Source organism: Melanaphis sacchari, unplaced genomic scaffold (assembly GCF_002803265.2).
Source record: "Melanaphis sacchari strain LSU unplaced genomic scaffold, SCAv2.0 Contig0_pilon_pilon, whole genome shotgun sequence".
NCBI lineage: Eukaryota > Metazoa > Arthropoda > Insecta > Hemiptera > Aphididae > Melanaphis > Melanaphis sacchari.
In genome coordinates, this window is record NW_020270366.1 from 24315815 (window position 1) to 24332588 (window position 16774).

Sequence of the window (16774 nt, forward strand, 5' to 3'; positions counted from 1 at the left end):
ATATACTAGCATATATATGTATATATACACACTCACCAGTTCGCTCGCCGTCTCTCCCCTCAGGGCAGCTATTACCACCACTACAACTATAGGGGCTTAAACGTATATATGTGTGTGTGTGTAGAGAGCAATTAACGCGTGCGCACAGGAGTTTAATGAACCGCAGGCGTGGCAGGCAGGCAGGACGAACGCACGTTTATATTAATATTATTATTATTATTATTATTATTATTATTATGTGTACTTATTTATACAACGAAACCGATTTTGATAACGATATAAGCGGCTCAGTTTAACTAAATGGTTTTTTTTCTTTCTCTTTTTCAGTCTGTCCTCCAGGCAAGTACAAATACGGCGTCGGGGATGACAAGTGTCAACCGTGTCCGGCGCACAGCAAAGCGCCCGACCAGGGAATGTCCGAATGCAGGTGCAACACCGGATACTACAGATCATCCAAAGATCCAAAATCGATGCCATGCACACGTAAGTATTATATTGTAGTTTAATTATATATGTATACATAGTACGGAGCACGCACACTTACGTTGTACTATGTTATTGTGAGATTATTATTAAAGTTGCCGTACATCTCCGGTGAGAGACTTCGTGAATTCGATGTAAAAGCCGTTTCAATATTATTATTATATTTATATATATATTCTAATATTCCATAATATGCATTGTCTTTGAAGATGGTCTCTTACGACGTGCGACGGCTCGTTTTTTTGTCTGGTAATTAATTATGCGCGCGGGTAGTGGTGAAGGAGTTATGTTCGGCTTAATGTTCAGCCTAAGTATGTACAGCTTAATGTGTAATTAAATTTGCTCAGTCATTTGTTCTCAGACGAAATTGAAAAAAGGACGTTCCATTAAACCGCGTGGGGGTTCTAAACGACTTTGAAGTCGCGGTCGCGAAAGATCTCTCGCGGTCACAGCACCAGCAGTTATTATTTCAGTAGTTTTATCAAAAGCCCAGCGAATTCCGTTAAATCTCCGCCATTTAGAAGCTCGGCAATATTAATAATATCGCCGTTGTGTCTTCTCTCCCTCCATCTTACACCAACTCCCTCTCAATCATGCCTACCCCAGCAGACAATAAATATATATATATATATATAAATCGGTAGAACCACATCAAAGTAAACGACTTGTCGTCCGAAACTTAATAATATTTGCATTTGTTCCACAGGGATTTTTCTATGTATATATGCATATGCATACATCGTAATAATTTAATATGAATGTATAAATAAATATTTTCTTCCATTTTTTTTTTTTTATATTATATTTTAAAAGATAAGATTTTACCCAGCATTTTCTGTACTTCTATTATAATCGGAGAAATCTATTTGTTTTTTTATTATTATTATTATTATTTGATGTTTACGTTCTCACTAAAGCTATTGCTTGGGAACCTATAAATAATTGTATTTGACTAAAAAAAAATAAAAATTCTACATTCATTTAATATTACGTTAACTTTAAAATACAATTTATATTGACTGAATGTATTGTGAGTACTAAAGTTCACTAAATGAGAAAATTTCAAAACTCCATCCACAACCATTATTACGATAAAATTATTTAAACATCTATTAAAAAAAAAAACTAGTTCCATGCTATGTCAATATGTATATTGTGTACATTTTAAATTGCAAACGAATTGCTTTATACCGTTTTGTAAGAACTAATAAAATTTAAATCGACTCTATTTTAAAATTTAAATAATTTATATAAATCCAACTTGTCTTAATTTGATTTACACACGTATTGACATTTGTTTTAATATAAATTGTTTTATTTTTGAAACAATAATTGACTTATTTAATTATTTATTTCATGAATTTTTTATGCAATATTTGACTTGTAATCCCATTTAACTTCTTTTTTGGACCTTATTTTCAAAATGCTCAATTAAATGATAATATCTTTTTTATTACGGTATGTGGGTTTTATATAACCCACAACTTAAAAAAAAATTACTACAGAATTTTTATCATTTTATAAATCATACTATGATTTTATCAAATTGTAAATACATATGCAACAATTGCATTTATAAATATGCATATTTTTTTTATACAAACAAAAAATCAATTCTTGTAGAGCAATTTAGGTGAGACTATGCGTTTAACCAAGGGAATAGAAACCTAACGCTTTGTCATTGTTATTGTCATCAAACGACCACACCGAAAATTCTCCAATAATTCGGCTGAGTAAATCCAATAGGTAAATAACATGCATATATACTCATACATAACATAACATATTTTCGGTCAAAGAATTTGGTGCGAAATTTAATCCTATTGTTATGTATCGTTGGGACAAAAACATGTCATCCGACCACCGATGTTTATCTACTGACAAAATCCGAATGTTCATCGACGGCGGTAGCTATAACACAATATAATAACGGATTTTTTTTCTCCGAGGGGTAAGAACATGTATGAGAATGACAAAAAAAAACTGGTCTGTTAAAATAAAAACTTATATGCCAGATTTCCGAATTCCTGAATTTCTATCAGTTCGTTTCTCCCCTCATATTGTCTCTACAACCTCTCTCTCTCTCTTTCACTCTTGGTTACACTTCTTTTTAAGATATTTATCTCATCTCGAGGACGACATTTATTGAAGAACGACTGCAATGATGACGACGATGGTGGAAAATATATACGAGTGATAGTCGATAGGATGTATGAGGTGTGCACGATGCGTAGAGAGGTAAGAAGAAACCGTAATGCTCTGCCGACGATAAATCTCTAAAGACAGTAAACAAGGCCCTGCGCAGATTGACGTAGAAAACTTAACTTATCAGCAGATGTTTATCGTGCCGATGGCGGGTCATAGTTATAGTACATACAACAGTCCTTACTCCTTCGTTCAGAATTGAAATAAGAAAAAAAATGAGGCTCGCGTGTGCGTTAAACTAAGAAAAACGTCGACGACGACGACGGACGTATACACAGAGAGTTACAATGATCGAACGAGTATTTATTTTTTTTCTTTTATAAATATTTTTGTATTCAGTATATGTGTACTTTACGTTTCATAAACCCTTAGGAATTATAAATCTAAAAGAAAAATTCACTCAGTTTAACCCGACTTGAGTTTTTTTTTTTTTACTTTTACTTTTACTGAAAATATGCATGTACTTGTATAAATATTGTTTTTATTTATGGAATCTATCACTAGATTCTCACGATCAAAAAAACTGCGCGTGTCGTGAAATTTCCCCTTGGGACAATTTTCAATTAATTTAGCCAAGAATTGAAATTCCAAAACAAACTCACAGTTAATAAAAAATAATTATTAGTTCTTTTCAACATTTGTTTTTAGTGTATTTTTCATAACTTTTATAAGATCACTCATCATGTTTAGATATATAATAATCACATATACAACACGAATGTTACAACATCTGCGTGGTGTATATTCGTGTGTACATAATACATAATATATATATATATACATATATACTGAATTTACAAAGCTTAAAAAACCTAAAAAGGGATGTGCATCCTTTTATGTTTCATAGAATATAATGAGAAAAGTCGCCTCGGCACGACCTACCCAGACGAACTCTTCAAAAATGCTGTTGCCGCAGTATACAAAGCGGCGGCGGCAGCGACCCAACCTCTTTCTTTTTTTTTTTTTTGTCTTTTCGTATACACCACTTTTTATTATTATTATTATTATATGTATGCGACGTACGTAAAAATATATCGTTGTCGTGTAGAGAGCACGTCTGGTGTGGTGAAAAGAACTGTTTTTTCTCTTCACAAGGAAGTTGGTACTCCATACACATACACCACGTACACTGTTTTACATTATAGTGGCCGTGTAATACACACACACATATATATATATATATATATATATACTTGTCACGGTTGCGCAAAAAATCCAGTGGTTAGAAAATTATGATTTGCTGGCTAATTATTTTCGGGTTTTGAGTTCAACAAAGCAAGTATTATTATTTTTTATTTTTTTCCCCGGTGAAGTGTTTAACACTCAAACATTGACAACGTCATTGGCCGTGACACGTAAAACACCTACCTCACTCATCATCGTAAGCTTGTTGATGATAATTAGACCAATTCGATCGTTAGTATGTTTTGTCAATAATCCGAGAACATTTCACCGTTATACGATGTATGAAGTTGAAGATTTCGCTCTTCTTCCATCATCGTATTTGGGAGTATTAATTCATTTTTTGTCGTGCGATGAGTGCTTGATTGAGTTAGACTGCCAACGAGAAGAAAAAAAATAAGGAAAAAAAAACTCCCGTGACACAAAGCATTATTAAACGTGAACTTGTGTGTGTATACTATATTTAAACATACATGTATTTATGTATATTTTTTTATCTACACTCGAAAACCTCTATCTACAGAATTCATTTCGGCGTCGAGACCGCGCAGCTAAAACCTTTTAAATCTGTCAAAGGCTGAGACGAAGGCGGCAATATATATTTCTTTTGGCTTTTTCCATAATAGTTTTTTTTTTGCATCCGTAATAGGTTTTATATATATTACAGTCGGTAAAAGTTATTATCCGTCGTCGCATTATTATTTATATCCGATTTCAATTGACGAATAAATCCCAATCGCTTTTCATACGATCGTGCTACTGCGACTGCTTCAGCGACAGCAAAACTGTTAGTGCAGGTGGTTAGGAACGGACGTCGGCGGAGAAGCGTAGTAGTTTCGCACGAGATTACTTTAAGCGAAATTTCTTTCATTCTTTCGTTTCCCGTTTTTTATCCCGAGAGGTTAAGCCATAATAAATTGTCCGGAAATTGCGCACTCAGCAAAGGGAGCAAAAAAGTACGTAGTCGTCGCCGCCGTCACAGTCGGTTGTTTATAAAGAATTATTTTCATTAAAATCTTTTTGGTTTTTAATAATTAAAACTACCAACCGCACACATTTACCACCATCACCATTGCTCTTTCCCGAGAGTTTTCTGTTATTATTTTATTTTTTAATGAAAATATAAGCAACTTGCCTAGTAGACTCCCGACATTTTGCATGGGTTTGCTGTGGATCTGATATCCGTTAAATTTTACGGTTCTCATTTTTATTTTTATTTTGCACTGCAATTAAAAAATTTCATTCAAACCAAAAGCAATATATTCTTTATTTTTATGATTTCTACGGATAATTAATGAAATATACTTTTACTCGGTGGACGTTCAGTAATGTACAATATTTATAATAATAAGCAAATTCGTTTCTATCCTATTACCGATGACGACCAGTGAACTTAAATAGTTAATAACTAGAAACATTTATGGTTTTTATTTTAATTATTTTTTCATACCAAAAATAACGGAAATTAAAAAAAAAAAACATAACTTTACAATAAAAGTAAACATTTAGCTAATTATTTTTTAACGGTGTAATATATTATACTCGTATATAGTGAGTAGGTGGTTGTAATAATGGTGAGGAATGAAATAAAAAGTGAAATTTTAAGTCGGATACTTTTAAACGAAAAGTGAATAATACATATAATATACATACATACATACATATACATATATATTATGGTTACACGGAGGGAGAGAATCGGTGAATATTTAAACAGAGGACGTGTTTACCCAGTGAATTCGACCTCGACAAAAGGAGAAAATGATGACCCTGAACTTAGTACCCGTCTGGTAGTCTTGTCGTTTTATTTGTCTTCTGATACTACTCCAAAGAACATCCTACAATATATGTCCATCCCGTTATAACAAAATAAATAACGAATTTAGCGCACGCACACAACAAACTTTTTACTCATAGGCATACACAGGCCTTTTTTAAGGATCAGAATTGAAACTTCATGATTTATAATTACATGTATAAATACGAAATCGAAATTTTACGATACACTTGATCATGTGTATATGTGAGCAGTGCGGGACACCCTGCGGCCGTTGTGTATATTTGTTTATAATTATTATTACAGCGTTTCACATATACTATATATATATATACGTGATAACATATCTACGTGTATATATGTATATGTAAAAAATATATAAGTGCATATGCGCGAAGGATAATTATATCCACGTCGATCTGCTCTTATTATTTACTGCTCATACGCGTATTTGAAGCCAGTTAGTTATATTATTATATTTATACACTCATTCGAAGGCATTTCATATTATTATTATACGAGCTTCCAGTTTGTCCATTTCTCATTTTTTTTTTTTTATCTCTCTCTCTCTTTCTTTCCCGTTTGTGTTTATACCACGACCACGTACCTTTCTTATACTCGCGCTCGATTTATTTAGAATTTACCTGTTCACCTTACGGCCGTAAATAATATTAATAATATTATTATATACTTATATCCACCACCGATGCTCGTGCGCGCTCAACAATACATAATATTTATACAAAATAATATATATAAACGAAAATATTTGTATATTTTTTTGTTCTCTATTTAATATAGAACCGCCGACAGCGCCACAAAACTTGACAGTCAACTTTGTGGACCAGTCGACTGTGACCCTATCGTGGAACCCGCCGAACTTCCTCGGTGGCAGGATCGATATCGTGTACAGAGTGACGTGCGACATGTGCGGTCCGTCTGTTGTGTTCATGCCCAACAACGTGAGTATTATACGAACATAATATACTTTATACAGATAAAATATAGTATGTCCACCTATCTCAATCTTCTCTCTCTCTCTCTCTCTATTTCTATCTCTATCACTATATTATTTAATCGTGCACACTCTATCCACTATACATATAAGTACATAAGTACCTATTTATAGATACTAAGTTATAAGTTGTATCATATAATATTACATGATCGCGTATGGTTTTTTCAGGAGGTGTTCAATGATACCAAAATAACGATAAGCGGTCTAAGTCCAGTTACCACGTACAAGTTTCACGTATGGGCCGAAAACGGTGTCAGTAACCTGACATCATCCGAGAATCGACAATTTGTTGACATAGCTGTCACCACTACGGAAGCTTCCGTGAAGTCCGCGTCCGTCAACAATGTCCGCGTCATGTTGGTTAAGGCTTCCGAAATCACGTTATCTTGGGACCCGCCTATGGCCAGTTTCTTCGATTCTAGTGATGATGATGCTTCCGTCGAAGTGTACGAAGTAAGTATTGCGATGACCATAAAATAATAAGCGCCATATGTTCGTTAAGAGGACGTGTGCTGATATTTATAATTTATGTTTTCTCACTACTCCCACAGGTGAAGTTTTATCCCCGAGGTGACGAGTCGAACGTCAGTAATAAACTCACTGCTGACAGGCACATGGTGTTTACGGCGCTTAGGCCCAAGACGGACTACGGATTCCAAGTACGTGCGAAGACCGCTCATGGCTGGGGCGAATACAGCCCTACCATTTACAAAACGACGGGGCAATTGCTCGGAAGCGGTAAGAACACACAACAACAAGTTCAAAGAAAAAACGGAATTAAAGATGACACGGGTAAAACAAATTGATTGTTGAGAATGAGAGGCCGTCGTCCCTTTTTTGCGTCTGGCTGCTCGAATTGAAATTGTGTCATTTGCTAATGGATTATTTTTATGTTTTTGTCCATTCTAGCCTACATTGGTGACGAAGACAACATGGAAGTCCGGATAATCGCCGGTGCCACAGTCGCGGTAGTAGTCGTCTTAGTGGTCGTCATCATTATGACGGTATTGTTCTTAAGAAGGTACGTTTTTTCTTTACTCTTATTGTTGCGTCGTAAAGCTTTTGACAAAGTAATCACATTCATGACTTAACACATTTTTCATTCTCGTTTTCAGCCGGAGCAATGACGAATGCAACAAAAAACAACCAAGCGATTGTGACACGTTAGAATACAGGAACGGAGAAGGTAAAAATCTTGTGTATTTTAGCGATTATTTAATTTTAAAATTAAAATAAATAAATACCTACAATTCACATTACATTAGTTTTTACAAGTAAAAATATAAATAACTATTCAGCAACGATAAATTGCGTCGTTAATAACCCTCGCTCCTTATAGTTCAGACCAAAATTCCACACAGACTTACTTTTTGTATCCCTATAAATTAACGTGCACTACCTAGTTTTCATGTTTTCGTGTGTTTTACATGCATCCAAAGGACTTGTTGTTACCTACAGTAAGTGTATTATATAGTTTTCCCTAGATAATTAATAGATAATTTTTCATTCGAACACGTTTTGTATCTTCAACAATTATGAGTTTTTCTTTAATTTGTTTTCACTAAAAGTATATGTTACTCCAAGTAAATTAGATCCACGTGGTAATAATGTGTTAGTTTGTTAGTTAATCAAATTTGTTTTTACTTATATATTGAATAATGCCTATAATTGTTGTATCTCCCTTTACCTGTGTATTTTGCCCGTAGTATATCCATTTATATAATAATATTATTTTTTGTCCTAATAACCATCGGGTGCAAACTGCTGATTGACGAAAGCTAACATTTTTGTTTATTTTTGTTTGCCTGCATTCTGCTTTGTGCTTTTGGTGTGAACACTTGTGTTTTGTTTTTGTTTTCCAGTGCATTGCAATTTGGACAATCCTCCCATAGTTGCCACTCACACTAGCAGCAGTAAGTCCATGGCTAATAGTTTTCCACTTTTGCGCCTTATTTTTTTTTTTCATTAACAACAAAATTTTACAAATTCAATCAGATTTTTACTGATTTAATGTATATTTTACAGTGACCACGCCTCTATTTACTCAAGTTGGCTCAACCACGTCTAGATCTTACATTGATCCGCATACATACGAAGACCCGAATCAAGCAGTTAAAGAGTTCGCAAGAGAAATTGACGCTTCATATATCACCATTGAAGCTATAATAGGTATATAACACTGGTGATAATAAATAGAACTGATAATTCAAAGGTTGCACTGTGCAGTTTGATTTTTAAAAGAGCTAATAACTTCTAATAGTATTTCTACAACAACATCATTAAATGTTGTTAAGTACTCAAAATAATAGTGAATTAAGTTTTATTGTTTATTTATACGACGTTTATAATGAAACGAGCATCGAATAGTTCTGGAAAATTTATCGAAACGCATAAAACTTTCAGTCCTAATAATGACAATACATTAATACCACCGCACTTGCCGTCAACACAAAATACTTTCTTAATTATTTACCATTATATCCTGCAATCAATTGAACGTGCGTGTAAACAAAGTGTGTTTATTTCCCGATAGGTGGTGGAGAATTCGGCGACGTGTGCCGGGGAAAATTAAAAGTTCTCGGGTCTCCTTCTGTCGAAGTCGACGTAGCCATCAAAACTCTAAAACCTGGTAGTTCGGACAAAGCTCGCAACGATTTTCTGACCGAAGCTTCGATCATGGGACAATTTGAACATCCCAACGTGATATTCTTGCAAGGTGTTGTCACCCGGTCCAACCCAGTGATGATCATCACCGAATACATGGAAAACGGTTCATTAGATACTTTCCTGAGAGTGAGTGTATACTAATTTTACATACAATACCATATATGGTTATTAACCATAACCCTATCACAATTATCCGGACAAAAAATGTTAATATTTCACGTGTATAATCTGTGTTTATGTAAATTAACTTAGGCCAACGACGGAAAGTTTCAAGTCCTACAGTTAGTCGGTATGTTACGGGGCATCGCGTCCGGCATGCAGTACCTTAGCGAAATGAATTACGTGCACCGTGACCTAGCTGCGCGCAATGTCCTAGTCAACGCTCAGCTGGTGTGTAAAATAGCAGATTTCGGTCTGAGCCGAGAAATCGAAAGCACCACTGAAGGGGCGTACACGACAAGGGTAAGTCAGTATATGGAGAACTTATCCTCCTAAATTACAATAATGTTTTTCAGTTTTGTATTAAACGACGGACTAACCGGATTGTTGTGTGTTTATTGACAGTTTTCAAATTTCCAGGGCGGTAAGATACCGGTCCGGTGGACCGCACCCGAAGCCATAGCATTCCGCAAGTTTACCTCAGCATCGGACGTATGGTCGTTCGGAATTGTCGTATGGGAAGTTATGTCTTACGGTGAACGTCCGTACTGGAATTGGAGTAACCAGGACGTGATCAAATCCATCGAAAAAGGTTACCGATTACCGGCGCCTATGGACTGTCCAGAAACCATTTACCAGTTAATGTTGGATTGCTGGCAAAAAGAGAGAACACATCGACCGGTGTTCTTGTCCATCGTTAAGACACTCGACAAACTCATAAGGTGTCCGGACACACTCAGACGGATCGCCCAAAATAGGTAAAAACCTATTAATGATGGTTTATTTCTTCTTAATTTTTTTTTCTCATTTACTATATATTATATAGTTGATCGAAAATTAAAATATCGATTTCCTCCGATGAATTAATTATTCATATTTAATAATGGAAATAATTATTTATCATGATATGGAATCGTTATTTATTCCGATCTACTATTCGGTTTCATAATACATTATTTTAATTTCTCTTGGGCTTTGCATATTCGTTTATATTTTGAGTACTATGTTTTGTATATTTTTATATACTTGATGCCACTGCTGGTTGAAGCTTTCATTTTTTCATTTTTTTTTTCATTAGTAATCGCTTCGTTCATTATTATGTTTATGAAGTCATACTATGACAGATTATCTCTAATTAGTTAATATTTATCAAGTTTATGAATATATTATTAACTATGTGTAAATTATATATATATATAGCTCGTTTATATCTATTTTTTGTATAAAATTGCTTATACAATATACAAAAAAGTATAATCCTACTTCAGATAAAGAAAATTATTAAAAAATAATTTTTTTATAATTATTTTATTTTTAATTTATTGACACTGGTGAAAAGTTTTCGACTAAAAAACATTTTTAACGGTAGATTTATAGGAATGTGCGTAGTAAATAAAAAATTTTCAAATTTATTACTGAATATGACATTTTTAGTCTCGATATTTAATACCTTTTGAAAAATATGTTATCAGAATTTCTCGTTTGATCTGAACATTTTTGTCAAAAAATAATTTAAGTTTTATATTTTTTTACATTTTGCTTTTACTTCAAAAACAATTATTGGAAAGAATTTCCAAGTTTTCATTTTCAGTAAAGTAATTTATTTCTCAGCATTGTTCCAACTCATGCTTTTCATGAACAAAAGTCTCTACTATCTTTCGAGTTATTACTTAGGTATTATAAAACAAAATAACATTATATTATATATTATATATATATACCCATCATGAGTGCAATCCTCATAAATATCATATCTTCCCAAATCATTCCACCGAACAGTTGTTAGGTAATCACGCCGTCTAAGCGAATCGGAAACTCATTTGGGACCACTACCTACTTTAACCTTTATACCGAATCATATAAAATCCGAGTATAATAATAAATGTCAGAAAACCTGATGTAAAGTCACCTCTGTTGTGGAGAGTATATTGTAGGAGGATATCCTTTAATTTATAGTACTAAAACGTCGGATGAAAACTAAACAAAACATATGTATAGTTGTATAGGTACAATACCGTTAACCTATCTCTGGAATTGTTGGACGCATTTCGTCAAGTTAGAATGCGCGTTTCGTCGACCCCTTAGGACTATTTTAATAGTCTTCTTTTACCATACGCCAATAGTGGCAAAAACTTTTCTGCTAGAAAACTTCTGATGTAAGTTAAATGTTTTCGCGCGGTATACGTACATATCAACCACCCTCCCACTTAAAAAAAAAAAAAAAATGTAATTTCGTCTTGCATACTATTTTGTATAACAATTTAAAGAAGATAAACTCTCAGTATGTATATATAATATATATATATATATATATATATATATATATATATTTATTATGTACATCTCCGTCCCGGATGGGCAACGTCAACTATTATTATAATTATTATTTTTTTTATTATAAAATCGTTTTAAGACTTTAATAATATTATATATCTACCCGCAATGTTATTATATTAATCCGAAAAGAACTTTGGGTGCGTTTCTCTCTCTTTGCCTCTCTATCACCATCTATTTTCATTTCGTCCGTATTTTCTCCCCCCTTTCATACTCACACAACACACACACACATACATTTACACACTTCCCTCTCAACCATCAACCATCGAAAACACTCTGTATAACTAGGCTATTATATTTATTGTATGAATATTTTCGTGCACATTTAATGTTTGTGACGTATATCAAACTTTTCAAAATCGTCACGTAAAGGTATATTATATATAGATACACCACGTATATACACCACGTCACTTTAATAATATATATTATATACTACATCAAGAACTTTTTTTATTCGACATTGGCTTTGGTTTCTATTAATATTAACGTAGTACGCATATAATATATGTGTATTATAATAAAATAATAATATTATGTTTCAATTATTTTTTTTCGTTTCGACGTTTTAAAACATTTGTATTATGTTGCCGCCACTAAGGATTATATTCTTGGTATTATAACAATTTTTTTTTTTTTTTTTTTGTTAACGTACAATTATTTATTTTAATTTATTATTATTATAATTTATAATTATTATTATTATTATTATTTTATCTTTAACAAACGCATTGGGTTTTTGCATGTTTGGACAGCCGTCCGCCGCCTGTTAACCCATATTATGTGCCGGTCGTATTTAAGTGTGGCTCGGATTGGGTGTCGTTTCATCACGAATGAGAGACCGTTTGTTTGGCTATCCGCGAAAAGGTAATACCCGTTATGGCGTTACGTACATATATATTAAATATAAATATATATGTATGTATGTACGTATATACCACACCTAAATACATATATATATCTGTACAAATATAGTTAGTATTTATTATATACATACACGATCCCGCCCTTCCCCCCTTTCACCTGACTTAATTCGTCATTGTCATCATCGTCATCAACTTCGTTACTATTACTGTTGTCGTTGGTATCATCAGTTATTAGCGCCGCCGTCTGCGGTCATTCACACGGTGCTTTATGCAAATAACATTATTATTATTATACGATTTAATAATCGGCGCCTCTCGATTAATACTATTCCCCAATGATGTACGTGTACCCATGTCCTTGCATTGTGTACATATAATATAATTAACCTATTTGGTTTGTCTTCCCTGTAACAACCGCTTCCCAAAGTCCTTCGCCGCTTATACGGCTTTATGCTTTTTAGTGTTACAATTTATAGAGTATAATGTTGTTTTGTTTTTTTCTCACCGAAACAATAACGCACATTGTCGTCCACATAAAGATTACAGTTCACCTGGTATACTTCACCCCTCCTCCAATTTCTTCTTAAGTAAAAGTATACTATGGTGAATCTCTCTAGTTTCACTATCTATGCTAGTATATTATTATGTGGTTAATCCAACGTGCTGCCATTATTTTGTTTTCTCTTTCAATTTTGTGATATTAATAAAAAAAAAAATGAATTATGAATCTAATAAAAGTTATGAGTAATTATTGACTACAATAAAACGCACATTTTAAAAATGTTGATGTATTAAATAAAAATCGACTATTAAACCAATATAGTTAACTAATTTTAACTTATGCGTTTTTATAATGTTGGTGTATAAAGTAGTGCATCACATTTATCTTATTTTAATAGCTTTGAAGCTCGTAGTTTAAAATTAAAAATTGTGATTTGTCATAAAAAATAGCAAAAAATTAGATTTTGTTTTAAAAACTTAGTGCATGATACTTAAAAAAAATGACGTAAAATTGTTTTTTCCAAAATCTACTAAAACAAACTAGTGTATACCTACTTAATACTACATTTTACAATACATAGAACACACATAAAAGTATACTCATCGCTTTGATTACATATCATATTATGGCTATCGGGTGTATTTCTGCGATACGTTGTATCTTAATATAATATCAATGGTGGCGTGGCGACTTGATAATATTATCAAAGACGAACATTTCATAATATAATATAACATTCTTTAATGCTTTTTATCAAATAACCGCGTAGGGGGAGGGGGAAGTGAGGTAATTTTTTAGTCTAGTCCTCCCCCACAAAATATTAATACCTATCAGCAGATTCCTATTTTTAATTTTGTTTATCAATAACGGGATCCGTCTATTTATATGGACTTACGTATTCTTCAATACCCGTTAATTTTGGAAGCCTCTTAAACGCACCGCTTCGTTACGTCACCGCATCATATATTATTATCATGTATATTATAGTCGTCGTGTCGATACAGTAAATAATAATCTGTCTTCCGTTCACTTTGATTTCCGCAGTGGTGTTGTTAGAGGGAGGGGGAGGGGGTAATCTTACGACCTAAAGACATTGTACTAATTTTAAAATAAAAAAACAGTAAAAATATTCTACTTATAGCAAACATAACATACGCTTATCATGTCGTATTGAATAGCGACGTAACGGTCGAGCGGCTAAAGTAACATAGCCTCCCACTCGCCCCTGCGAATTTTTCCCGTTTACGCCGCTGTCGACTGTAGTATACACACTTTCGCGTACCTGTAGACATATCGTCCGCGTGTACGTAACGTACTTCCGTACCCATGGCATCACGACGTATTATTATCTCACACGTTAATTGTTGTTATTATAATATCCGTGACAAATGATAACGATGTGTATATTAAACGTACAATCGGCGTTGCCCCACAGGTCCGTGAACCCGCTGAGCTCGGACGCGCCGGACATGACCCAGTTCGGATCGGTGAACGAGTGGCTGTGCTCGATCAAGATGGCCCGGTACCTGGACAACTTCGAACAGGCGGGCATCGTGAGCCCGAAGGCGGTGGCCCGGCTGACGGTAGCCGACCTGACGGCGCTGGGCATCACGCTGGTCGGCCACCAGAAGAAGATCATGAACAGCATCCAGGCCATGCGGGCGCAGTTCTCGGCCAACCTGTCCGAGGGCTTTCTCGTGTAATACGACGTAGGTCGAAATGCCGCCGGACGCGTCGGCGCACCGTCGTGGACATGTCCGGCCGTGGCGGACCTTTGGTTCCTATATGATATTATCGCATAATGTACAATAGTATTGTATCAGCGCATGTAAATATTATTGTGCGATATGTGTATATCCGAACGAACGATGACACGCGTACTAACTTATCATGACGATGACGACGGCACGTCGAGACTTAATGTTATAATAATATTTTTTTATTTTTTTTTTTTTCCTTATTCGAATATGATCTAGACTGTACCTGTGTATATTATTATTACTATATGTAAATAATATTAAAACGTTATCTCTATAAGTACGCGTTCAGCGTGTTTTTTAAATAATATATTTTATATTTTTTCTCGGTGACTTACTGTATAATATTATTCAGCAATATATCGTGTATATAAATTAACTAGGTATTGTATACTTACCCCCACCCAACCATCCCCTGTCATAAAGCATCGCCGATCACACTCGTCTAATCGTTCAACGTACCGACAAACCGAGTTATCAAAAATGTATTTGTTTTTAAACGTATACCACCTATTGTACGAATGTACAAGCTAATCCTCCTTTTATATTGTGAAATTTCGATTTATTTCGTAATTAATAAACCTGATACGCTGTAATACGATCCGTATATTTGTGCGTATGATTTGTTTTGTTTTCACTCCAACCGACTCTTTCATCGAATTGCACACGAGTTCGAGGATACGACGTTATAGTGTATAATTATTTATATTATTGTACATTTTTTTTTTTTTTCAATCACCATACTTACGTATATTTTTTTGTTCGTGCGTGTTTAATGTTAATTATTTCATGTGCATAATGTATATAAAAAAAAAAAGAAAGATAAGAAAATAAAATTAAAAATATTAAGACGTTATTGTGTACATATTATTGTTGTCTTCTGTACAACCAGACTGTTTTTTAGTTTTTATAAATTATTGTATTTTTACGATCGTCCCGTACATAATATTATTGTATTATAAAATATGTGTAAAAATGTAAATTAACTATTATAATATAGGAGCAAGCTATACTCGCGTTTTGAGTAAACTTGTGCGATTACTGATACGTAATACAGAAATTTGTTTAGCGAAGGACGTTGAAATTGCAATAAGATTATTTATCTATATCAATAATAAAAAAAAAAAATAAAAAAAAATATGTTTAATATTATTGTATGAATATTTTTAACGGCAGACCGGTCAAAACGTCTGCCAAAAATTAACTGTGATAAAAAAAAAAAATACAAAATAAATATTAATAATTACCATTTACCAATTTTTTGACTCCGATAAATCGAGCATCGATGCGGATAAAAAATGTGTATAGGTTTTATTTTTTAGAAATGTATTTAATCCCTCTCCCCCAATTTATGATTATATTGTATAATGTATATCGTCTTAATTTATTCTATTGTTGTGTGTAATCACTGCCCCACACGAGTCGTTCAATTTTTTTTCCCCTTTCAAAACTGGCATAATGCACTTTATGACATTATGAGATACATCTATTTGACAGTTTTAGAATAGTCTTAACCAATGAATTAATGCGTTACTATGTTACTAATAAATTATTCTATCTCAGCCTGTGTATATCTCAAATATAGTTTTGTTTACGCACGAAAAAAGTTTACTACAAAATGTTCTTGAACCTAAGCTGAACAACGAATGAGGGAATGACTTAAATATAATAATAATAATAATAATATTAATAATTCTATTAAATGTAATAATAATATAATCTATAGGTCCGTTTAACAACCAAATATAATATGAATAAAAATAATTGATAGTTACTGCTGTTTCACTGTGTTCCGTCCATATACAATATTATACTATAATA

The 16774-nt window shown here is 33.4% G+C and overlaps 1 protein-coding gene across 8 annotated transcripts in view; it reads left to right on the forward strand.

Annotated features, from left to right (window-relative positions):
• The window catches only part of LOC112601818 (ephrin type-B receptor 1-B), a 122796-nt gene extending 107078 nt beyond the window's left edge, over window positions 1-15718 (forward strand). The window contains exons 7-19 of one of the 8 annotated variants that reach the window (XM_025349674.1): window positions 328-483; window positions 6449-6609; window positions 6834-7118; window positions 7217-7457; window positions 7575-7686; window positions 7781-7851; window positions 8528-8578; window positions 8691-8834; window positions 9199-9458; window positions 9585-9794; window positions 9897-10249; window positions 12584-12695; window positions 14632-14719. In XM_025349674.1, the coding sequence (XP_025205459.1) occupies window positions 328-483; window positions 6449-6609; window positions 6834-7118; window positions 7217-7457; window positions 7575-7686; window positions 7781-7851; window positions 8528-8578; window positions 8691-8834; window positions 9199-9458; window positions 9585-9794; window positions 9897-10249; window positions 12584-12665 (2126 nt within the window). In that variant the 3' untranslated portion in view covers window positions 12666-12695; window positions 14632-14719. Of the gene's footprint in view, window positions 1-327; window positions 484-6448; window positions 6610-6833; window positions 7119-7216; window positions 7458-7574; window positions 7687-7780; window positions 7852-8104; window positions 8123-8527; window positions 8579-8690; window positions 8835-9198; window positions 9459-9584; window positions 9795-9896; window positions 10250-12583; window positions 12696-14631 lie in introns of all 8 variants that reach the window. The other 7 variants (XM_025349630.1, XM_025349613.1, XM_025349622.1 and 4 more) reach the window with 7 other exon arrangements.
• Window positions 15719-16774: the final 1056 nt, after the last annotated feature.